The sequence below is a fragment of the Amphibalanus amphitrite genome, unplaced genomic scaffold (genome assembly GCF_019059575.1).
Source record: "Amphibalanus amphitrite isolate SeventyFive unplaced genomic scaffold, NRLGWU_Aamphi_draft 000239F_arrow, whole genome shotgun sequence".
Classification (NCBI taxonomy): domain Eukaryota; kingdom Metazoa; phylum Arthropoda; class Thecostraca; order Balanomorpha; family Balanidae; genus Amphibalanus; species Amphibalanus amphitrite.
Genome location: NW_024881734.1, coordinates 245,685 through 271,620, shown reverse-complemented (window position 1 = coordinate 271,620; position 25,936 = coordinate 245,685). Strand labels below are relative to the sequence as shown.

At 51.2% G+C, this 25,936-nt stretch overlaps 1 protein-coding gene across 1 annotated transcript; it reads right to left on the bottom strand.

Annotated features, from left to right (window-relative positions):
• Positions 1 to 3,748: 3,748 nt before the first annotated feature.
• Positions 3,749 to 6,302, bottom strand: LOC122386056 (la-related protein 6-like). The gene has a single exon (XM_043374835.1). It carries the CDS (start codon positions 6,156 to 6,158, stop codon positions 4,122 to 4,124), a length of 2,037 nt encoding a protein of 678 aa, XP_043230770.1. The 5' UTR covers positions 6,159 to 6,302; the 3' UTR covers positions 3,749 to 4,121.
• Between the last annotated feature and the right edge of the window lie 19,634 nt (positions 6,303 to 25,936).

Below are 25,936 nucleotides of genomic sequence, written 5' to 3'. Positions count from 1 at the left end.
ATATTCACTGGTTTTGAAGATATAAGACCTTTATTTTTGTTTACTTTTTGGGACCTCCGTTGTCCCTACGACTTCATTTGAAAGCAATAATTTGGCATCCTAAAAAAGTGTGGCAGACGTTGCGCGGCGTAAAGCAGCATATGTCACCACGTTTTAACGATGCTTTTCCTGTAAGATTGAAAATCGTTAGACCTCCGCTGTCGTCACAAATTCTAAGGGATCATTCAAATGCATAAGCCCAGCCCCTTAGAATCTAAAACTGGAAGTTTGATATTAAATATCTCCGAATCAAAGCCATTCTCGATGTTTTGAGTGTCCAAACCGACAAGTGCAAGTCAGGGACCCCAATTTAGCTATCTCAACTCAAGCTAATGTTAAGGGTGGGATGGTCACTTTAAGGGGGGCGTTTGAGACAGTTCTCCCTTACATACATAGGTATGCATTAAACGTCTAGTTTAACGGCCCGATGTTTACCAAATACCATAGTTCGATGTGCGATGCTCAGATGATGTTCATGTTAAAGGCAAGTGTTTTACCTATAGGTACTCGTAGCATAGTATAAATGACCCCTTAAAGAGGGGGCTTGATGCATCGATGTGCCAGAAGCGCATTTCAGTTATGCTTACATGGACGGGGGGCCGGATCTTTAGAAATCCCACACCGCGGGAAAAGCGACGGTGAGACGAACTGTTTCTTATTGGTTGTGATAGTTCGAATTCGAATCCACTTCAAACGGCCCTCGTTCCATAACCGTTCACCTTGGTCGTAATTGAGTCGTTTATACGATCGTCGTTAGTATCCTGTAGAGTGTAGATTCACAATAATCAAACTGACCTTGAGGGTGCGTTATATGCTCCGAGGTGACATAAACCAGATAGCTGAATCGCTGCCTTATTGTCTTATTCTGTTGTGTTGTTCTCTACTCGTCCCTTCCGTCAGCACGATGGAAGTTGACTATTATAACTTATAGGCAGGGGTGTAATTTTATATCTCTTTGTGGGGGCATATGCCATGCATATGCACCCACAATCCTAAATTACGCCCCCACAATGATGAAAATGCACCCACAAGTCTTTTACAAGGCTGCAAGCGTCCTTTCGAGAGCACGGCGCCCTTCGCATGCTCTAACGGCGTCCTCCTGACCGTCTCGCGTTCATGGATAACATAGCGTTTTTAATCACTCGTCGCCCTGATGGGAGAATGGCGCACTTTTGAAAGCACCGCGCCATTCTCATGGTCTAACGGCGCCCTCCTGACCGCCTCGCGTCCTTAGGTCTCTGTTCACCGTGCATCCCTCGACTGTTCGGCACCCTTCTGGCCTCTCATCGCCCCTGAACCACATAGCGTTTTCAATCACTCGGCGCCCTTTTACGAGAATGGCGCCCTTTTCATGATCTCAAGGCGCCCTCGTAACCGTCTGGCGCCCCCACGTCCCCACCAACGTAGCATTACTGACTGTGCGGCGCTCTTCTGGCCTCTTAGCGCCCCTGGACCACATACATAGGCGGCGGAACGGGGAGGGCACCGGGGCACCGTGCCCCCCTTTGATTTTGGCATTTTAACATTAGCCCTATGGGCGTTGCATGGAAAGAATGGGACCAAAAGTCGGCAGTGCCCCCCCCCCCCCCCCCCCCCCGTTAATTGAAGGTGTTCCGCCGCTACTGACCACATAGCGTTTTCAATCACTCGGCGCCCTCCTAGGAGAATGGCGCCCTTTTCATGGTCTCACGGCGCCCTCGTAACCGTCTGGCGCCTCTATATTTGGCGCTCCTACTGGATGGTGTCCCTCTACATCTTTTTTACGCCCTTCCGGTCAGTTTCCACTTTTAAGCGTGTATTTGCTTAGTCAGACACGTCACTTGAAGCGCCCTTCGGCTAGCAATGTTATCAAATTCGGTGTTAATTTAGGCTCCCACAAAAAGAATATCCATTGCACCCCAAAACGGTCTGGCGCCCCTACAGCTGGGCACCCACAATCATTTTAGGACAATTACACCCCTGCTTATAGGTATAGGTTTTGTGACCGTTGCTGAACGCTCAGTGGTGGCCGGATTACACCTACACTAGATACAGTCTTGATGATGGTGGATACTGTGCCGCAGCGCCCGAATGTCTTACGGTGCAGTCTTTCAATGCATCCACAGATTCACACGACTGAACGGGTATATATAAAACAAATTGTTGCCTACCTGTGCCTAGTGCAATGCCATATTCGGTGGTAACAAGTAGATTCAAAAGAGTTTTGAAAAATTGGATGCGATTCGAGAGTTGAGTTTGCAGTCTCCACCGTACCATTATTGTGCATTGCGGTACAGCCTATATGTAACGCACCATATAGGACAGGTACAGCATCGTGCGTAAGCATAGGAGCTCGAGCGCTGCATTTTATCCCACTAGGTCACAGGCATTAGAGAATACAGAATTGAGGTAGCCCGTGCAAGCCATGGTGACAGGGAGGCAAAGCTGTTACACAGACCTCTTATTCACAGCAGTGAATAAGAGGCTGAGGCCGCCTGACATAAATGCCTAGGACCTAGGTCGTCACTACGTTTTTCGGGCGTGGCGCTTGCTGCCAGATGGAGACGCAGACTTATCTGCTCTCATAATTCCTTGGCTGGGCTTTGATTTAGATGCAGCATGGTCCCTGGACATGGAAATTGGAACATGCATTTCTTCCTCCCACCGAGTGGAAGTTTACCATATCTGTCCTGGCGGCCGCCGGCGGTAACCCTTCAGGGGTATGTATGTACCGCGGATCTCCCCGCATGGGGCCCGACCTGGATGCTGGATGGCGTCACGGGACCTGGATGCTGGACAGAGAGCTGTGACGTCACCGGCACAAGGTCACGGCGCCGGTTCGGTGTGAGGGAGAGCGCGCGCCCGCCGCGGCCGGCAGTTTTTGCACTTCCGTCGCTCGCTCTCTCGGCTCTCGCGCGGCCGAGCGAGCCTCCTTGACGCCGGGTCGGCGGCGACGGCCGACGAGTGCCGCGGGGCGCCGTTAGCCATGGCGGGGTTATTCGCCCTGCGCTTTCTCTTTTTATCGGCTGACCTTGCTCCACATGCGGGAAGTGCGGCGGCGGCGGCGGGATGGCCGCAGTTGCGCCGGGTCCACGGAGGCTGGGTGCTGCCTGAGCGACTCGTGCTCCAACCCGTGCTTACCGTGTACTTGCCAACGGTAGTGAGCAGGTGTTGAGCTGTTAGGTGCTAGGCAGTTGCACGCAGCATTGTACCGTCTGAGCCGAAACTCTCTAGAGCAGCTGCGACTCAAATAAGCGAATAACGAGACACCGATTAGGGGAGCAAACCCATCAAATCGGTGTCTCTTCGTAAGTGCCTAAATATAAATGGCCAAATAATCGGTGGGTCATTCCCGCGCCCAGCCAGGCGTGGAATCAAGATCAAGGCTGAGCGGTGGCCAGTTGGGCGGTCTGTCACGCCAGCAGTGCCTACCCACCCGGCTGTTGTACCGTGACCCCTGAGCGGCGTAATGGGACTTCCGTCCCTGCGGCGGCACACGCCGGACTGGCCTCCGCGCCGACCTTGGGCCGCCGGCGCTGTCCTTCACACAGATGAAGGAGGGCCCTCGGCGCGCGGACGCGCCACCGGCCGCGCCGCACCCTCGGCGTGACAAGACAGTCGTGATGCCACCGGTGATGAGCTGATCGTGACCCGTTAAGGGGCTCAGGAGATGTAAAGGAAGGGTGGCCACTCATGCTCTCGTACGTCCGAAGGCAAACACCGTGCATCTGTTCAGATCTGTGTATTTTCTGACACAATGCTAGCTGCACTGCAGCTTAAGTCATCTTCAATAACTTAAACCTCGCACCAACAAATAAAATATAATAATTTACAGTAGCCGTGCACGGCTCATGCGGTTTCATCCACTTCAGTTGCGTCATTCACACGTTTCGCATGCATTCTCTCACTGTTTCAAATAAATATATAAATATCCCCCCGAAAGTGGAATGGCGGGGAGTGGAATGAAAGTGTCCCACAGCAATCGGGACGTTGGCGGCCCGACACGATGCCATCGCGTCGCCCGTGAAGGAAGCAGGACAGCTAAGAGACGAATCTATCACAGGTCGCGGCCTCCATCGCAGCGCCGGCTGGGCGGTCGATGTCTAGGCCTGCTCACAGGGAGGGGCAGCGGGAGAAGCAGCAGGGGCGGGGGTGGTGGTGGCGGGCGTGGGGGCGTTCTTGGCTGCGGCGGCGGCAGCGGCAGCCAGCACGGCGGCCGATATGGTGTTGGCCGTGTTGGACGCGGCAGCAGAGGCCGAGGCGGACGTCGCAGGAGCCTGCTTGGCTTCGGCAGCGGCCGGCTTGGTCTCAGCAGTGACGGACTTGGCCTCAGCAGCGGCCGGCTTGGAGTCAGCAGCGGCCGGCTTGGAGTCAGCGGGGGCCGGCTTGGGGTCGGCAGGAGGTGCCTTGATGACGACAGGAGTAGGGGCCGGCTTGATGACGACAGCAGCAGGTACTGGGGCCGCGGCGGCAGCCAGAGCTGCCGGGACGAACGGAGGCGCGGTCGGAGACAGCGTCGTCGTCACAGCAGCTGGAGCCGCAGCCGTAGCCGGAGATGGAGCCGGAGCCGGAGCCGTAGCCGGGGCCGGGGCCGGGGCCGAAGCCTTGGGAGCCGAATCTGCCGGCGGCGGAGCCTTGATCTCGATGGCGGCCGAGCGGCGGCGGGCGGGGGCGGGGGCGACCTCCGCCGGCGGCGGCGCCTTGATCTCGACGGCGGCCGAGCGGCTGGGACGGCGAGCGAAGCCTCGCGACCCGTCCGGGCCGCGCGGCGCGCGCATCACGTTCTCCTGGGTCATCAGCGAGCCGCGACGGTCGGCATCCGAGAGGCCGGACGCCTTGCGACGCGCCACCCACGGGCACTGCTCGTGGCCGGCCGGCACCACGCCGCAGAACGAGTTGGACTTCTTCTGGCGGGCGGCGAGGCTCTGCGGCGGCGGCAGCACGTTAGGCGACGAGTTGGCCTTTCCGCGCACGGCCAGCGAGTGGGCGTGCTCCATGAGCCTGATGTCGGTGCAGGCGAACAGGCCGCCGGGCCGGGAGGGCGGCGAGAGGCGGTGGGCGCGCAGGCCGGGCGGCAGCGGCAGCAGCGGCGGACGCTGCACCTGCGGCGCCGGGCCGGCGGCGCTCAGACGCCGCGTCGGCGTGCTCCATCCGAACTCGCCGTCGGTACCCGACATCGAGCTGCTGCTCTCCATGTGCACCAGCGACATCTTCTTGCGCTTCTGACGGCGCTTCTTTTCGGCAGCCTGCGCGCTGGTGGCCTCCTCCTGGACGATCACGACGCGAGGCTCCTCCTGACGCGACTTTTTCTTGTTGCTCACCTTGCCGATGGGGATGATGTGCATGCCGCTGGTGTCGGCGTCGTCGGCCACCGACATGGTCTCCTTGGCCTTGCGCGCCTGCTCTTGCAGGTCGAACTCGACCACGGCGCAGTTGACGTTCTCCCAGGCGATGTCCGGGTGCTTGTTGAACGCGGCGCGCACGTCCACGGGGATGTTGGTGCCGGGCTTCAGCACGCGGATGCTGCTGATGTCTCCGCAGGCGCCGAACAGCTCCAAGACGGTGGCGATGGTCGGGTTTTCCAGCGGCAGGTTGACGGCCACGATGGTGCGGCTGGTGATGGTCTCGTCGTGCTCTGGCAGCGGTGCCAGGCGGCGCACCTTGGTGGCCGTGTCGTTCACCTCCAGCTTGGTGCTGCGGCGCATCGCAAACGCCACCACGCGCCAGTCGCGGCTGATGTGCTTCACCCGCTTGAAGCTCGACATCAGCTTGAGGCTGACGAATCCCTCCTTGTTGCGCTTAACGTGCTTGAGCAGGAAGGCATCCTTGAGCAGGTTTTCGTCGTCAAAATAGAACTCGACCGCCTCGACCAGCTGTAGAGCTGTCGCCTCGTCGGGTTCGACGAAGCTGTCGGCTTCGACACCGCTGTCTCGACAGTCGGAAAGCGAGGAGTCACCGAGTGAGAGAGCACCCTCCTCCACGGCCAGCAGCTGCTTGTCGGAGCTCACCGCGCCGACGCGGTGCGCCGGCGCGCGCGAGAGCGGCGCGCAGTCCTCGCTGTCCGTGGAGGCGGTGCTGACGGCGGACGCGCGCCGGTCGGCCAGCGCCGGTGCCGGCGCCTGCTCCACAGCCGTCTCCATGTGTGCGGTGGGCGGCGCGGGGGCGGGCGGCGCGCGACCTAGCCGGGCGGGTCTTCGGCTTGAGACGGCGCAGGCGGCCGTGACTCTCTCTGCCTGCCTCCGGTGCGCGGCGCGACCGAGAACACTGAGCCGGCCGGCCCGGCGCCGCCCGCTTATGTAGCCTGACATTGGCCGAGACCTCGACCGCGGCCGTGACGCGGCGCGGCCCGGCGTGGCGGCCGCGGCGGCGGCAGCGAGTTCCCACCGCGCGGCCGGCCCCACAGAGGTGTCGGCAGACGCCGCCTGTCCCCTGCGCGCGACACTGCGCCGCTGGTCCATTGAGCGGTCGCGCACCGGCGGCCGGTATCGTGCCGAAATCCGTCCGGTCTGCAGCCGGTTCGTGCACGGCCGTACGGTGGCGGTGGGGTAGGTCAGCGCCACACGCCGCACTGCCGAGCACGCCGAAAATGGAGCCCAATGCCGTGCCATCAGATCGCGATATCAGAAACCAGCCGGTGACTCGTGTAGCAGAACGCTGTTGGATTTCCTCAAAAGATAAGCACGAGTAGCTCAATGGCACACGGGCCGCCATTGTATTTTGATTATGACACATTGCTATAACTGCCGGTACGCTGAATGGGATTTAGCATTTCATTAGCAAAAGGAAATTACATGCCTGCCTGTCATTGACCACACACCATTAACGACCTGCGAGGGTCATAACGTACGAGGTTTTAATCAAACCAAAATGTTCTTATTTCCGCCAAGCACGGACATGCCGTACCCGTCTGGAGCATGTTGTGGGATATTGCCATATTTGGCAATGTTCAGTCTCGTTATTTTGCCGTCCGGTACCTTGTTTCGCTCATTCGCCGATTCACTGCCGTGCATGGGCGGATGGCTTAGTCGATGCTTCAGCAATCGCTGTCAACACTCGGACCGGGAGCGAGATGGTCGTTGGGGGCAAAGGTCAAGTAGGTACCCTTCCTATCCATGCCGGCAGGCGTGATTCAGCTGCCCGTGCGGCCTTCTTGTTTGTGCAATAGGCAACATTTGGTGGCCAGCTGCCGCGCCAGGAAGTCGGACGTAAATTAACCCGCGCCCCACTGGGGTCTGCGTATAATGTGCCCTACGAGGGGGGGGGGGCTCTTAATAGCCCCTCCTAACTCCGAAAGGCGAAACTACTAGGCCGATCGTCAAAATTCAAACGGCGTCTGATAGCCCCGGAAAACTATCGGGCGGAACCTAATTTCATTGACCTCGAGGTCACTGATGACGTCACAGGTCAGGTTTAAGTAAAAATTATCAATGCTTGGCTTGTTCACATTTTGGGCTCTGGCCGCGACGGTTTACAAGTCAGATCAGGCTCATTTTTGGTGTACGCACTCGTGAACAGATGTTTTAAAAATAACCTGAGGGTACCAAACTTGTACCTGCTTTGATTTTCAGGTCAGGGTCAGGTCATCACAGGTCACGGAAATCCACTGGCGGATCCAGACCTGCGTTTTTTTTTGGGGGGGGGCAACTCATGCCAGGAGCCAAACCTAGGGTACCCCCAAATCCTGTTTTCTCATCGGATTTAGGCAGGCACGTACCCAGGATTTCGCCCAGGAGGGGGCCACCTGCTGTCGAAGGGGCCCCCCACAGTGTATAGGGCCCCCCAGGTTCCCCGGGGGCCCCCGGGAGTCATGAAGAACCTTTCGATGGTGGGGGGGGGGGGGGGGCATAGTGGGTCCTTGTCTCTCCTGCAGACGTAGGTGAGAAAACGCCACGTGTGTGGGAAAACGCAATTCAGTTTTTTACAACCTAATGTAGCATTTGGTTGTGATTTCTCACGTTCAACTTCATCAAAGTCAATTAAAACGGTCTCTGTAACGGTCTAAGCCTTGAGAAAATGTGGAAAATTGGAAAGTAAAAATATTTTTGCTTGAGGAGTGTGCATGAAACGCACGGCATTTTATGAGCGAGCGCCTCAATTACTGAACATCCTCCAATTCCGGATATGTAGGTATATAATATAATAGTGGGGAATAAATGTCTCGTTATCGGAATTCCACTATCTGGCAACTAGCCGTATGTAAACGCCAGGGCCTCGGCTAAGGAATTTTGACTGGTGGGCCACTTGGGCAGCGACATGGACTGACCTTCGTAGCCATAACCCCCCCCCCCCCCTCAATTTTCGATTTCTCCCCAGATTTCGGCCACTATTCTGCAAAAAACGTCAGGATGGCATTCAAAAAATGTAAAAAAACGGGGCTCGACCCCCCCCCCCGACTCTTCAGAGAGAGAGGAGAGAGTAGGGACCCACAACCCTCTCAGTGGTGATACTCCCGCGGTGCACATAAAATCGCACAAGCACGGAATATAGGTATAGTCTACGACATATCGTAGTACATATCGACATATCGACATGTCGTAGACTATATATTCCGTGGCACAAGTATGCACACAATATTGACGCAGATTATAAAACTTTGGACGATAACTTACGGTCGTGAGTGGATCGCTCGCCGACTAGTCGGAGATTCGGAAGCGGTCGGACGGATCGGGCGTTGTTGGGTGGATCGGGAGGAATTGTGAACAGCACGAGTGCAACTTTATATACATGTATAAAGTCGGGTGTAGCAGGAACCCCAAAAGGGGGTTGTAACAGCAACCCCAACATCTCTGAAAATGATCATTAAGCCTATTGGTGTCGCATGGAAAATAATTGACTCAAAAGCCCAAGCGCACTGCGCAGCCCTGATATTTTCTTTAAAAAAAACTAAGTTATGTACACGTTCACTTCTGGTGAACAGTGTCCCAAACTTCAGATTTCTCTTGGGTGTCTGAGTGGAAAATTCGAGCCACCCAAAATGTGAGAGTGGAAAATTATCCATTCTTATTCTTGAGTGTCATCTTCAGCCCAAATGATAAATTTTTGGAACGCTGACTGTGAACGGTTCGAAATTCGTCCAACTGGTCAGATGTGTGACTGCAAGCATCATACCGGTCGTGAAGACGCATAATATCGCTTGCAGACTTCAATCGGCTGGAAGTCGCCGACACTACCTCTAGTTTGACTCTGGCTTATATCGTGTCTATCGGCGAGCCGTCTGAGATCGCTCGCAGGCTTATCCCCGACCGTCTGAACTGGTCTGTTCTTTTTTCGTAGTCTTTCTTGTAACCGACTGGTCTGCGGCAGATGCTTATGTGACTGCAACCACTCGATCGATCGGAAAGCTTGCAAGAACTCTCGCAGACCTCGATCGGCTGGAAGCCGCAGACACTATCTGTAATTGACAGAGGCAGACGTCTTTCGCGATTATTGCATAAAATTTAAAGCCTCGGTCACACTTCACCGGATTGGACCAACGGACGAGAAACGGACGAGAACTGTCAGCGTCCGGTGATGTCCGTTTGTTTCCGTTGGACGTCCGTTTGTCATCCGTTAATATCCGTTCCATGTCCGGTGGTGTCCGGTTGAGCACACCGGACACCACCGGACATGGAACGGATATGAACGGATGAGAAACGGACGTCCAAAGGAAACGAACGGACATCCCCCGGACATCACCGGACGCCGTCCGTTTCTCGTCCATTGGTCCAATCCGGTGAAGTGTGACCGAGGCTTAGTCCACTTAGTCCACTATAGTTCACTTTTTACCCCAAGAGGATATTGCAAACAATAGGTTGAAGTTTTTTCACAAGAATATGTTTCACCGATGGGTCCTTTACAGCCTGAAAATGTACGATAAGATCTGCTAATTCAATTTGAAATGTGAGAAATGTGAAAACTTAGGTTTTTCGAAAAATTACTGGTGGGCCAAATCTTTGAGGCTGGTGGGCCATTTCGGGTCACTGGTGGGCCATTTGGCCCACCAGTTAACATGTTAGCCGAGGCCCTGGTAAACGCGGCTATTATATGTTTCACTAGGAAACGAGCGCAATTGTACTTTTAGCCAGAAAATAAATGCTTGGGTAATTCTGGGACACTCTGTATTAATTGGAGGAATAGGACTTAGGAGGAAATGCGATTGCAAATCGACCCACATCCCTGTGTTAGCCAATGACGCCTTTGGGGCCAAGGTTGGGGGGTATTCAGTTCAGCCTTTTTGTTTTTCTGTGATATCTCCGGCACCGTGAAAGATATTGGCTCCTTCAGATGAGTGCCTACTCCAGTCACTACTTATATCCAGTAGCCAGTAGCCACTCAGATGATTTGGGATCAATCAGGTGATAAGCGTACTTTCAGACGACCAGGGGCCCCCAGTCGACCAGGGGTTCCCAGGCGACCAGGTCCTCCAGATTACTAGGGGCCCCACTGCCCCAGGCGACCAGGGCCCTCCAGGCGACCAAGGGCCAATGCGATCAGGTCCCCAAAGCGATCAGGGGCCCCCAGGCGACCAGGGGGCCCCCATGCGAACAGGGGGCCCCATGCGACCAGGCCCCCGGCTACCAGGGGCCCCCAGGCGACCAGGGGCCCTCTAGGTGACCAGCGGCCCTCAGGCGATCAGGGGCCCCCAGGCGACCAGGGGATCCCAGGCTACCAGGGGCCCAAGGCGACCAGGGTCCCCCAGGCGACTAGGGGCGACCGGGGGCCCCAGGCAACCAGGGGCCCCATGCGACCAGGCCCCCCCGGCTACCGGCCTAGTCGCCTCCTCTGAAGGCGACTAGGTACCCCCAGGCGATCAGGGGCCTCAATATCATGCAACCAGAGGCCCCCCATGCGACTAGGGCCCCCTAGGCGACTAGGGGCCACAGACTATCAGGGGCCCATACGACCAGGCCCCCGGCTATCAGGGCCCCCTAGGCAACTAGGGGCCCCCAGTCGATCAGGGGCCTCATGCGACCAGAGGCCCCCCATGCGACCAGGGCCCCCTAGGCGACTAGGGGCCACAGGCTATCAGGGGCCCCCATGAGACCAGGCCCCCAGCTACCAGAGGCCCCCTAGGCGACCAGGGGCCCAGGAAACTGGGGGCCCTTGGATGACTGCAGGGGCCCCTCGGGTACCCAGGGCACATAAATGAAACTTTAATATCAATTTTCTTCCGAGTAAAAGACGTTTTATCCAGTGTTTAAAAAATATCCTGGGGCCTGAGGGGCCCCCTGAGCGCCTTCGGCGCTCAGGGGGCGTCAGGTAAAAGACGTTTTATCCAGTGTTTAAAAAATATCCTGGGGCCTGAGGGGCCCCCTGAGCGCCTTCGGCCCTCAGGGGGGGGCCTTGGCCCCCGTGGCCCCCCCCTTGGGTACGTCACTGGATTTAGGCCACTTATTTTTCGTCACAGCCCTGAAACGATATCTTTTTTTTTAACTAAAAATAAAATAAAATAAAAAATATAGAAATGGTAGCCCACCCGACCCGTGCCTTTATATTACTTTAAAAGCACTTAAAATTGCTTTTGTTGACCAGTTAGCCCACTCCGGGTCGGTGCTTGGCGCAGCGTTCGCGGGCCGGGAGGTGTCGGTTGGACACCCCTGCCGTTCGGCCCCTGATCAAGCTATAGAGCTTCGCGGAAAAAACAAGCGTGTCGCCCGTGAGTAACGAGAGGAAGCCGATGGTACCCGATTTTAGGGTCCTTGGTCATTGGTTGACCTTCCAGTCCAGGTCACAGCAGTATCCCAAAATTTGTCGATTTGGGTGCGAACTGACATCCAAATGAAAATAACTTTGCACTCTCATCAGTCATCCCCATTTATTAAGAGCTATTTCCCACTTCCAATTTTACTGACAGTAGGTAAGCATTTGCGTCGATGGTCGTTTTACACCTGCAATCTGTCACGATTGTACAGGGTGTCCCAAAAAAGTTTACCTAGGATAAATCTCCGACGCTGAAAGTCAGTTGGGCGCCACTTTTCCATCCTTGAATAACTGCCAAATCGCTGCCAACTTAACAGCGGAAAGGAGTTTCTAAAGGAATTCATTATCGAAGGCTGGAACTTACCAGCAATCAATCATTTTAATGACCAATCCCGGTGCATTTGGGGGTCCCGGTGCGGCAGGGGCTAATTTATATTGCCGCCCCTGTCGAGTTTCGAATGGGGGGGCTTTAGCCCCTGTCGCCCCCCCCCCCCCTGGATCCGCCAGGGCAGAAATCTTATATCATGCATCGGTCACGTGACACATGTTTTATGGTCCATTTAGGCCATAGATTTCGAATCAAGATGTCGTTCATGTCATTATGAGGTAATTTTGAGTTGAATTTGGCTTAGGTCAGGCCACTTTCAGGTCAAAAAATGTCAAATTTTAAAGTTTGAAATTTTCAACAACAAAAAAATGTGTCATTGAAAAAGGATGCAATTTAGCTCAGGAATACGATGGTGCTATTTATATTGGTGTAAGATGTCAAATACGTACTGAAAAATTGATTTGAAAAAATTATAATTATGAATTTTTTGCTATAGGATGCGTATAACTTGGCCATTTTAGAAGATATCTGGCTAAAACTTGCTAGACTAAGTCATAAGCCTGTGTTCTATCACATACTTTATTGTGTTTTTTTTTCGAAAAATCAGAAACGTTTGGAAAAAAGATAAAAATATCAATTTTGAATTTTAACATATATTGTTTCAAAAATTTCAAAATTTTGAAAATACGAGATGGCTGTTTGATAGCGCAGTCTATGTTGAGTCCTCTCATGAAAACAAATTGGATCTAACTTAAAAACTGAGCTCTTGGGAGCGATTGCCGTGGTTCAATGTTTTGTGTCGAAATCGGCCGAACATGACGTCACTCTGACGTCTTTTCCGGCCGACCTATGGTAGCTACGAAGTTCAGATTTTGACATAAGGTGTCAATTTGATGCAGCCGAGGGTACTGAAAGTTTGGCGTCGATACGTCAAGCGGTTTGGAAGTTATTGCAGAAAAACGGGAGGGGTATGAATAGCCCCCCCCCCCCCAGTGGGGCGCGGGCTAAGGATATAACGTTACCAGGAAGTATGTAAGCCTTTTTTTTGCTGCTTTGCTACGGATATTTATAGTTTTTACGGATAAGTATTTGTTATTTTCTACGGATATTTATTGTTGCTTATATGCCTGATTCGTCAAATTATTATACATTTGTTTTACCCACGTTCTGCTGGGCTATTCAGTCGAACGTGACCCGCTGGGGGGAGCAGATTCTGCCCCCATACCCCGCTTAGCATCCGAACGGATGGTCGAAGAAAGACGGGGAAACGGCAATCGAAAGTTCCCAGCGATATGACTCTTTGGAGCACAGAGTTTTTTGTTTAGGTCTCAGGTCAGGTAATGGGTTAAAAACTGCAAGTTTCTTTATCAGGTACTGGCGTTGGAGCCCAGTTGGCGAAGAATGGACTGAGGCTGTTACTCAGAACACGTTATTAGGCTACCAAGACAAGATGCCTTGCAAAGTAGGTCATGCAAAGATCAAGGTCAAGGTCAGGTCAGGTCACCGAAGATGAACTATTGGGTATGATGTGTGCGATTCATGTGTTAGGCATGGGTCATTTTACACATATTTGGACAAAATTGAAAGTCGAGGTCAGGTCAAGTTAAGGTCGAGTAAAGGCAAGCCTTTAAGTTGGATTTTACGACCAAAAGGTTGTTTATCTGATCGAATGGTGCGATTTTTATTCCTGTTAAAAGTCCAGAATTCCTAAAAATTATTTTGTGTGCACACTTTGCTCATCGTTACGGAACTTAAATTAAATAACTCCTCCATTTTAACCGATTTTACCACGTTTCTTTGTTAGGTAGGTAATTTAGGATTTTAGCTGACGATATTAGGGGCGTTTGACCTTTCGTAGTTTTTGAAGCGAAAATGGCGGGATATGACGCCACTTAAACGTCGTTATCTCAAAAGTTTTCCGACGGATTTCGTTCAAATCTTCAATAAATATGTCAAATTGATGCATGATAAGGAAGGTACTGAAAATTTGGTTAGCTGGATTAAGGCGTTTAAAAGCTATTGGGAAGCACGAGAATGGCCAGATTTCCCCCCCCCCCCCCCTCCAGCGAAACGCTTTTGAAATAAATTCATGCCATGAAGATATATGATGTAGGTAAAAGCATTTTGGTATTTCGTTTAGTGCATTCGTCAGATAACCCGTAGGGAAAACAACTATTCCGCGCAGTGGGAGTGCGAGGTAGTGTGCTACACCTGTCCGGTCAACACAATCGGGCTTGTGGTATACATTTACAGGACTTCTGTGTTAATTCATGTGTAATTATGATACCTATCTACAGCATTGAAACGATGCATATGCTCTCACTCTGCTAATCTGCTACTTTCTCGGACCTCCCTGTAAGCTCACATCCAAACCATCTAAACTAACGTACAGGGCGGTGTCGCCGGCAGGACCGGAGTCCCGCCCTTGGATCGGTCACCGCGCCACTCGTTATTACCACGGACGGGGCAGGGCAGTAGAAGGTTACCGGGTCGAACAGATTCCCGATCAAGGTCGGCCGACGACGCCCGCAGCGGTCGCCGGGCCCAGACCCAGCGGTTCCAGCTGTGTCTGTCATGAGAGGCCGCCTGTCGTAACGGTCGACTGTTCGCAGCGGATCTCTACATCACCAACCGACGACAGCCCGCACCAGCGATGGATATTAGTTAATAGTGATGTGCAGTAGCCAGTAGCTACAAGTGATTATTACTTACATGTCGTTAGATAGCTCGGTACCGTTTAAACGTTTCACAAAATACCTACTTAAAGTTTACTAGACGTTAAACAAACTGTAAGTACGTACAGCCCTCAGCAGACTGCGTGGTATACGACAAAACCGATAATAACTCAAAGGCTATGCTATCATGTCGGTCGCAACTCACTGCAAATAGATGCGCAATGCTCCACTCCTTCGATTAGGTCTATCACTAAACAAACTACAAACTGTATACGCCTTGTGTGGCAACAAAATGCAAAGGTTTGTTTTGGGGCAAATATAAACTTTTGGGTTTTGTTTTGTTGCCGAACTAGATGGGAAATTAATACGGTGATGATGCCAACCTAAGGTGCGGAGTCTCACACGTTTTGCTGTTACGATTTCCGAGTGACCGATAGCAATTCGCGTTATTCTCGGTTTTGTCGAAAAAAAGAATACCTACCACGCAGTTTGCAGAGGGCTGTACGTAAACGTCCAGTACCTGCATATCACATCAGTAATACGGTACTCGATGACTCACTCATTGCACGTGGGCTAATTAAATATAAACAATATTCGGATAAACGTCGTAAGGGTTAGATAAACGTTAAACAAACGGGTATGCTGATAAACGGATACACAACTATAAGCGGATGTAAGCGGATATACGATTTAACCTTTGCCGGCCGACGGAGGTGGTGCCTTCCCCCATAGGTTTTTTCATGATAACTCCGAACATGCCGTTGATAGAGAGCTGAAACTTGGCATACCTGACCGTTGATTCAAGCCGGATCGTGTGACACCAACCACATTTTTAAGTCAGGTCAGGTCACTGACCTATGGGCTATAACGTCATAAGTGAACCCCCGCACGGCCACGGTCCTCAAATGTCGCAACTTTACAATGCCCTCAATGCCAGAGCAGCTTTCAAAGGGAGATGAAACTTCTTTCAAGAGCTAGTATCCTCCAGAGGTCTCACAATTTTTATACCTATCTCGGATTTTTCCTAAATATCACGTGAGGTCAGGTCGGCAACATGACCTCACCCAAGGTATGTACCTCACCATTAGACGGGAACGATCGCAACTATCTCAAGCATACAGAATCATGATTTCATGCACTCCTTGCAAGGCCCGATGCTTCACCTTTGCATTGTTGACCTTGCACGTCATCTATGACGTCACTAGGGTCATAAGAGTTTTTCGTCAATAACTCGCGATCAAATTGAGTTATCGGGTCGGGAAAGCCGCCAATGGACTCAATAAGACCTGCCAAATCGAATGATATGCCGTATGACCTCCTCCGACCAATTTCGTGGCCTGGGGGCTCTGACCTGACATTGACCCAAAGGCCAAGATCAACACCTTCAGTTGACCTCACCCTAACAAAAAATATACCATTCGACGCGCCTTAGCGAGGCAAATACGATGCCAAAATCGTGGCTCTGCCAGGGGCGGAGCTTCCTATACAGTTGGTGGGGCGGCTTCCCCACCAACTTGTTATTTTGCCCCACCAATACCTAACCGTTTTGCCCCAGCAACTTTAGCTGATTTCTAAGACTTTGCTTTGCAAATTAATCTTCTTTTTCGCATTGAAGAGCTTTGGAATGTCTGTTTAATGCAAACTATTATATCTGTAATGATACGAATTGATTCAGTGTGACATTTTATTCAACTTCGTAATCGGAAATGTGGGTTTGATGACTTTTTGCCCCACCAACTTCCCTGGAAAAGCTTCACCCATGGGCTCTGCGGCCGTTTTTTGCGAAGCTATTCATCAAAAACTGAACCCTTGCCTTGGGGCACTTCACCTGACCTCAGAGGTCACCGGTTGATCTGAGACCTTAAAATCGGGTGCCAGTCCCCTCCTCCCCCCCCCCCCCCCTCGGCCGGCGCGTATGTAGAAAACTAATAGGTCCGGCGAGGGTTAGATATCTCGTCTGGTGTTCCACTTACGGCTTACCTATTAGGTAGTTTCCATCGACATATAAAAGGCAATCTGTAGCTCTCTTGCTTCTTTACGCCAGTACTCATGGATGGAGCTTTGGTAGACAGCATTAATGATTTCACACTGATATGAAATATCCGGATGATTCCCACGACACAGAACATTTGACATAGGTACTTTTTTTACCCGACGGGCCAAATGCGGTGTATTTCATAATTTATATTCGTCGTATACTGTCATCACCACTAGAGCTGTAACATAGAATATATGTATACCGGGCGACTGTCAGGCGTCGCCATGTCCATAGAATGCTACATGACTTGCGTGCAGGGGCTCCGCCACAGGGGGGTACGCGGGGGTCCGGACCCCCCCAATAATTTACCTGGGGGGTACAGTACCCCCCCCAATATTCCTATACCTATAAGCTTGTTTTCGCGTAAAAATGACTAATTCATTCACAGAATATGTTGAATAATTTAGAATGTGTTGACAGTCGCAAAGCTAAGGAATTTAAGATCTAGAAATGTAGGGAATCCTTAAAATATTGTGACACACGATTCACAAGGTGCTCAACATTCGCCGACCTATATGTACGGGAGTGTCACTATTCTACCATTTTGTTATTACTATGAAGAATGCGATTAAGATTGCTAGGATTAGCTAAGCATGCTAGAATTCGGCTATAATTTCGTGAGAGGGGTCCAGCTTGCAGGACACCTCCTAGACACAATACCCGCCCCAAAAGAGCTTCAGATCGATCTGAGAATCCTAGAGGCCGCCATGTCGGTGTCAATGGGCTCCGCTTCTCGATTTTCGAATCCTTGTGCAAGTTGAGCCTTGGTTTTTCGAATTAGGACAAAATTCTCCCGGTAAAATTGTTAAGTTTTCTTTGAACGTGTCTGGGGCACGAAAAACGGTAACTTTTCATCGATTTCGGGAGCTGCAGAGTGCAGGGGGGGGGGGTGAATTCGCCCAAAATGCCCACCCTGGATCCGCCAGCGAGGTTTTGTGTTTTGGGTCGGACCCCCCCAATCCCAAAACCGTGGCGGAGCCCCTGCTTGCGTGCACCACACGCGGCGGCCCTTTGTACAAAATCGGGACCCAAGTCACAATCACATCTCATCCGTGCCCAGCCGCCGGCAGGAGCTGGGCCCTCCCGCTCTGCCCGCTCCCCCGCCGCACAGCATTCACGAGCGCGCGCGCGCCTGACATAGGTACATTTGCACATTTTGTTTTGAGTGAACTTAACACATTGTACAAGTAATACAGGCAACAAGGAATATGCTCAACTAACAAACAAACTAAGCAGTAAAACACAAGCCGCCTTATCACCCATCCATCACACTGCACCGAAGAATGCGTACTGCTCGAGTGGCAGCCTCTGGTAGCCCCTCCTGGTCAGCAGCTCGTCCAGCTGCCGTATCCTACTCCACACCAGCCGGCGCATGCTGGCGTCAAACACCTTCTCGTCTGGCACCACCGGGTGCGCGCCGTTGTGGAACGCGCCCTCCGCGTGGCGCAGCGTGCAGCGCAGCCGCTCCGCGGACGGCTCCACGGCCAGGAAGTGCAACATGCGGCGCAGCTGGGCAGCCGGCGCGGCCGCCAGTCGCTCGTAGCTCACCAGCAGGGTGTGCTGCGGCGCCTCGGCCCAGGCGGCCGCCAGCTCGGCCCAGTAATGGCTCTGGGTGTCCACGAATCGGCGCCACTCGGTGCCGGAGAAGGCGGCCGGAGCGGCGCGGCTCTCCTGCAGGTAAACGCTGCTGCGCGCAGTGAAGTGGCGCAGAGAGATGAGCGCACGGAACGGGTCTCGGATCAGCAGGATGGCCGGCAGCGGGTAGCCGGTGCTGTTCTCAGCCAGCGCAGCCAGAGGGTCGCTGATGTTGCCGCCAAAGTCCTCGCGGATCCGCTGGGTGAGGTTGGTGGTATCGGTGCCCTCTAACCGGCGCCAGGTGGGCGGGTATGCGTGCGTCTTGCCGACCAGACAGGTCCGCGTCAGCGGGGACACGTGCTCGGCGATGAACCCGGCGTCTCTGAGCTCGACCGAGGAGGTGACGGCGCGCCGACTGGCGGCCACCTCGGCCACGGATGGCAGCCCCGCCACCGGCAGCGGCTCGTTGTCGTCGGCGTCGTGCTTGGGTCCGCAGGTGACCAGGCCGGTGGCGGCCTCCAGCAGGTAGCGCGTCCACGTGTTACCGGAGCGGTGGTACGAGGCGAGGCGGGCGTCCGGCAGGCTGCCCGGGCGGGCGAACCGCGTCACCAGGTGGGCGCAGATCGGGTCGCCGGTGAACCAGGCGTGCGAGGGCAACGCCGGCTCCACCAGCCGCCACGTCGCCACGTGCAGACCGGCCCCGTCCCCACCGCCGCCGGGGCCCGTCGAGTCGTCGGTGGGAGCGGAGACGCTCGTCGGGTCCGGCAGTAGACTCCAGGTGAGTGTCGGACCGTCACTCACCACCAGCAGCAGGCAGGAGGCGCCCACAGAGGCGACGAACAGGCTCGGGACAACCAGTTGGAACCGCCGCTGGTAGGCAGTCGATGACTTCCAGCGGTGCGTCTGGACAGCCTCCATTGCCGAAAACTCGGACTCTGAAATGAATAGGTATAGTATAAGCAGCGGGCTGCTCATCCGCGTTTGAACTTTAAATTTTGAATTTAATTTACAGATCGAAGAAAAGGAACGGATAAGGTACCCGCATCGGTTCTAGTATAATCGGCATAATCGGTAAATCGGTTTTAGGCAGAAGCCAGTAACGTGCTGAAATTTAAATCAAATTCGTCTTAGGTAGATAGATGAATACCTAAGTATATTTTATTATTATCACATAAAATATTATGTCAGTGGATTATGGACCGAGCGAAGGTAGCAAGAGAGAAGCCAAGATATTGTCTGTTGCTATTTTTTCGATTTTTTAGATGAATGAACTCGAATACGAGTATAAGATGTATTTTTATAATCACTTCATTATTATAGTTGGGCGTCGACATCGTTCCGATTATTGTTTAGCGTAGGTATAGGAATGCCTTTAAATTAGATATTCATTTGTTTTAAACTAAGACTGAGGCTAAATATTTAAGATTGAGGTTTTGCCCGACGTTTCGCATTCCTATATATTGCTTATATGCTCATGAATGGGCAATAAATGTGAAACGTCGGGCAACCTCAGTTTTAAATATTTAGCTTCAGTCTTAGTTTAAAATAAATGAATTTTTAATTGTAAGGCCTTCCTTTACGCTCAGCAACACTTGTCAATGTATAGGTAGGTATACTTAATCCGTTCCGACTGTTTTTCTTGTTTCCGACAATACAAGCTAACTTTAACCCGCGCGGGGCTGGGGGGGGGGGGGTAAATTTTACCCCCCCTCGCAAATTTTTGCAATATCTCAAAAACGGCGGCGCGCAGCGCCGCCAAACTTTCAGTACCTTTTCTTACATCAATTTGACACGTTCCCTGAAAATTTGAGCGAAATCCGTCGGAAAATTTTTGAGAAATTGACGTTTTAGTGACGTCATGTTCGCCATTTTCGCCTCAAAAACGGCAAAAGTTCAAACGCCGCTAACATCTTCATTTTTAAAGGAATCAACACGTAACAAAAAAGGATATACGTAATTCTACTTTGTCTATCATATGGCTCTCTCGGTTTTTTGAAAATTTTGGATTTTGGCCCAAATTTTTCCAAAAAACTGACTTTTTTGGAAAAATAGCTATAAAATCCAAAATTTTGAGTGTATCGAAAAAACCGGAATATATGTCAGAGAAGTAGTCTATGTGTACCTACATACCAAGTTTTAGAAGAATCTGTTCAAAAATGTGGGAGTTATTCAAAATTGTATGACGTCACGACACACAAAAATGTTGAAAAATGACTTTTTTAGAAGTTCTAGACCTCGTACGGAAACAAAAATAGCACCATTCGACTCGCCGTGAAAAACTGCATCAGATAGACACCTTTTTAGGCCTTAGCAACCAACTTCAAAATTTGACCTCACTTGACCTGACCTTGGCCTGACCTCGACCTGAAATTCATCCAGAGGTGGTCCATATCACTTATTGAGTGTGCCTATTGAATTCTATGAGTAAAATGACCCATAAAACATGTGTCGCACATGCCCTTTTCTATATTTTGTTTTTGGTGACCTGACCTGACCTGACCTGACCTTGACCTTGACCTCTGAATGATATTGTATGCAACGAATATTGTCTTGGTAGCCTAAGAACACGTTTTGGGCGATCAGTCTCAGTCCATGACTCCATTCTTCGGCAACTACGGTGCAAGGCCGATACTGTAGGAACTTGCAATTTGTACCCTTGACCTGACCTTGACCTTGACCTCAAACTTAAAATTAAGTACATGTTTTTAGTTGTTCGTGATGAGATCTTTCGATTGGCGTTTGAATTTTCCAAATCGGACCATTAGTTCGGGAGATAACAGGGGGGGTAAAATTTACCCCCCCCCCCCCAGCCCCGCGCGTTCGGCTGGAGACCCCAGCCCCGCGCGGGTTAATGCTTGAATAATAATGTAACTACCAAAACATACCTAATAATCGACAAAGGCCAGTAACCGTTCTGGCCGTTTACAAGCCACGGTCCCTGGCCACACCTGCCTATAAGTATTTATAGGGTAAGGTGCCTAATTAGCGACCCTTTCCGATTTGCGACCTACCTCCCTACAGAAAAACTGGCAGGGGAAAACGGGGTAAAACATTGTCAAAAGGTCAGCCATACTTTGGTTATCAAAATAAATTATTTTCCGGTCGTCGATGTTTCTGGTGGGACGTTTCAGGTGAGTTTAAATAAAAATGACGAGTTTCTTATCCAAAACGAGTGTGTTTGGGCCCTCTCTGATGAAAAGCGATGCACATTAGGATGATGCACCTTTTTTATTCTGAATCGACATTCCTTTTTCAATTGATTGCCGTTTTCCCATAGTGAATCGCTCAACTGTGCACAGCATGGCGGTTAAAAATATGTCGCAACTCATATTTTAGCATCGATCATTTTGAGAATTTCGTGGATGGCGGTATAGCATGATTATTGCTTGTTTTTTAATCGCATTGCCCCTTTGAAGACCTGTCAATAAAGGTCGAAGTACAGGGAAAAATAACTTCTTTACACCCAGAGTCAGTCCGCTGAACGATTTATTATCTTTATTATCATATTTCCTATTTGCGCCTGACATGGTCGCAAACAGCTCAAGAAGGGAAAGAAAGGGGAAAAGAGAGAAATGAAAATGAGGTGTTGCTGAAGCTTGCAATGTGTGGCAGGGGATGCCAAATGTCGTCACCGACTGCAGAGCCCTGTTCGGGCAGCGCATCCTATTGTAAAATTTTGCACCACGCATGCGCAGTTGGGGTCTCTCGGGTGCCAAGCTCCGCCCTTCGGCGTATGACGTCACACGTGTGACGTAGGCTCACGCAAAATCTTTCAGTTTTGCGCAAGAAGAAAATAGTAGCTGCAGGAGGCAAAAGTGGCGCGGATTAAAGTTTACCCTCATATATTTCTTAATGTAAGTGGTTAGTATGGTGTTGTTTTGGTATCATTATCCTTCTTTTCAGTGGCACATTGCTATTAACCACATTTGAAACGTCCATCAATTGAGCAGCAGATTGATATTCGCGAATATCAAACTAAAAATTCGATATTCGGACGGGGAACGCAATAACTCAAGAACCAGTGAACCGATTTTGATGAAAAGACCTTCATTCGATTCCTCGTTCCCTATTGCAGGTTGACAGCGATTTCCAGGTTACTAGGTCATGACCTTCAAGGTCAAGGTCAAGGTCAAAGGACGGGGAACGCTCTACAGCCTAAAGTTACCGTCCGATTGGCTTGTAAATGGTCTCAATCAATTCCTTGACCCCGATTCCAGGTTGACAGCGATTTCCAGGCCACTAGGTCATGACCTTCAAGGTCAAGGTCAAGGTCAAAGGACGGGGAACGCTCTACAGCCTAAAGTTACCGTCCGATTGGCTTGTAAATGGTCTCAATCGATTCCTTGACCCCGATTCCAGGTTGACAGCGATTTCCAGGTCACTAGGTCATGACCTTCAAGGTCAAGGTCAAGGTCAAAGGACGGGGAACGCTCTACAGCCTAAAGTTACCGTCCGATTGGCTTGTAAAAGGTCTCAATCGATTCCTTGACCCCGATTCCAGGTTGACAGCGATTTCCAGGTCACAACGTCATGACCTTCAAGGTCAAGGTCAACGTCAAAGGACGGGGAACGCTCTACAGCCTAAAGTTACCGTCCGATTGGCTTGTTAATGGTCTCAATCGATTCCTCGACCCCGATTCCAGGTTGACAGCGATTTCCAGGTCACTAGGTCATGACCTTCAAGGTCAAGGTCAAGGTCAAAGGACGGGGAACGCTCTACAGCCTAAAGTTACCGTCCGATTGGCTTGTAAATGGTCTCAATCGATTCCTTGACCCCGATTCCAGGTTGACAGCGATTTCCAGGTCACTAGGTCATGACCTTCAAGGTCAAGGTCAAGGTCAAAGGACGGGGAACGCTCTACAGCCTAAAGTTACCGTCTGATTGGCTTGTAAATGGTCTCAATCGATTCCTTGACCCCGATTCCAGGTTGACAGCGATTTCCAGGTCACTAGGTCATGACCTTCAAGGTCAAGGTCAAGGTCAAATGACGGGGAACGCTCTACAGCCTAAAGTTACCGTCCGATTGGCTTGTAAATGGTCTCAATCGATTCCTTGACCCCGATTCCAGGTTGACAGCGATTTCCAGGTCACTGGGTCATGACCTTCAAGGTCAAGGTCAAGGTTCGCGAATATCAAACTAAAAATTCGATATTCGGACGGGGAACGCAATAACTCAAGAACCAGTGAACCGATTTTGATGAAAAGACCCTCATTCGATTCCTCGTTCCTTATTACAGGTTGACAGCGATTTCCAGGTCACTAGGTCATGACCTTCAAGGTCAAGGTCAAGGTCAAAGGACGGGGAACGCTCTACAGCCTAAAGTTACCGTCCGATTGGCTTGTAAATAGCTTCAATCGCTTCCTCGACCCCGATTCCAGGTCAACAGCCATTTTCAGGTCACTAGGTCATGACCTTTAAGGTCAAGGTCAAGGTTCGCGAATATCAAACTAAAAATTCGATATTCGGACGGGGAACACAATAACTCAAGAACCAGTGAACCGATTTTGATGAAAAGACCCTCTTTCGATTCCTCGTTCCTCATTGCAGTTTGACAGCGATTTTCAGGTCACTAGGTCATGACCTTCAAGGTCAAGGTCAAGGTCAAAGGACGGGGAACGCTCTACAGCCTAAAGTTACCGTCCGATTGGCTTGTAAATGGTCTCAATCGATTCCTCGACCCCGATTCCAGGTTGACAGCCATTTTCAGGTCACTAGGTCATGACCTTTAAGGTCAAGGTCAAGATTCGCGAATATCAAACTAAAAATTCGATATTCGGACGGGGAACGCAATAACTCAAGAACCAGTGAACCGATTTTGATGAAAAGACCCTCATTCGATTCCTCGTTCCTCATTGCAGGTTGACAGCGATTTCCAGGTCACTAGGTCATGACCTTCAAGGTCAAGGTCAAGGTCAAAGGACGGGGAACGCTCTACAGCCTAAAGTTACCGTCCGATTGGCTTGTAAATGGTCTCAATCGATTCCCCGACCCCGATTCCAGGTTGACAGCGATTTCTAGGTCACTAGGTCATGACCTTCAAGGTCAAGGTCAAGGTCAAAGGACGGGGAACGCTCTACAGCCTAAAGTTACCGTCCGATTGGCTTGTAAATGGTCTCAATCGATTCCTCGACCCCGATTTCAGGTTGACAGCGATTTCCAGGTCACTAGGTCATGACCTTCAAGGTCAAGGTCAAGGTCAAAGGACGGGGAACGCTCTGCAGCCTAAAGTTACCGTCCGATTGGCTTGTAAATGGTCTCAATCGATTCTCCGACCCCGATTCCAGGTTGACAGCCATTTTCAGGTCACTAGGTCATGACCTTCAAGGTCAAGGTCAAGGTCAAAGGACGGGGAACGCTCTACAGCCTAAAGTTACCGTCCGATTGGCTTGTAAATGGTCTCAATCGATTCCTCGACCCCGATTCTATGTTGACAGCGATTTCCAGGTCACTAGGTCATGACCTTCAAGGTCAAGGTCAAGGTCAAAGGACGGGGAACGCTCTACAGCCTAAAGTTACTGTCCCATTGGCTTGTAAATGGTCTCAATCGATTTCTTGACCTCGATTCCAGGTTGACAGCGATTTCCAGGTCACTAGGTCATGACCTTCAAGGTCAAGGTCAAGGTCAAAGGACGGGGAACGCTCTACAGCCTAAAGTTACCGTCCGATTGGCTTGTAAATGGTCTCAATCGATTCCTTGACCCCGATTCCAGGTTGACAGCGATTTCCAGGTCACTAGGTCATGACCTTCAAGGTCAAGGTCAAGGTCAAATGACGGGGAACGCTCTACAGCCTAAAGTTCCCGTCCGATTGGCTTGTAAATGGTCTCAATCGATTCCTTGACCCCGATTCCAGGTTGACATTCATTTTCAGGTCACTAGGTCATGACCTTCAAGGTCAAGGTCAAGGTTCGCGAATATCAAACTAAAAATTCGATATTCGGACGGGGAACACAATAACTCAAGAACCAGTGAACCGATTTTGATGAAAAGACCCTCATTCGATTCCTCGTTTCTTATTGCAGGTTGACAGCGATTTCCAGGTCACTAGGTCATGACCTTCATGGTCAAGGTCAAAGGACGGGGAACGCTCTACAGCCTAAAGTTACCGTCCGATTGGCTTGTAAATGGTCTCAATCGATTCCTTGACCCCGATTCCAGGTTGACAGCGATTTTCAGGTCACTACGTCATGACCTTCAAGGTCAAGGTCAAGGTCAAAGGACGGGGAACGCTCTACAGCCTAAAGTTACCGTCCGATTGGCTTGTAAATGGTCTCAATCGATTCCTTGACCCCGATTACAGGTTGACCGCGATTTCCAGGTCACTAGGTCATGACTTTGAAGGTCAAGGTCAAGGTCAAAGGACGGGGAACGCTCTACAGCCTAAAGTTACCGTCCGATTGGCTTGTAAATGGTCTCAATCGATTCCTCGACCCCGATTCCACGTCGACAGCCATTTTCAGGTCACTAGGTCATGACCTTTAAGGTCAAGGTCAAGGTTCGCGAATATCAATATAAAAATTCGATATTCGGACGGGGAACGCAATAACTCAAGAACCAGTGAACCGATTTTGATGAAAAGACCCTCATTCGATTCCTCGTTCCTCATTGCAGTTTGACAGCGA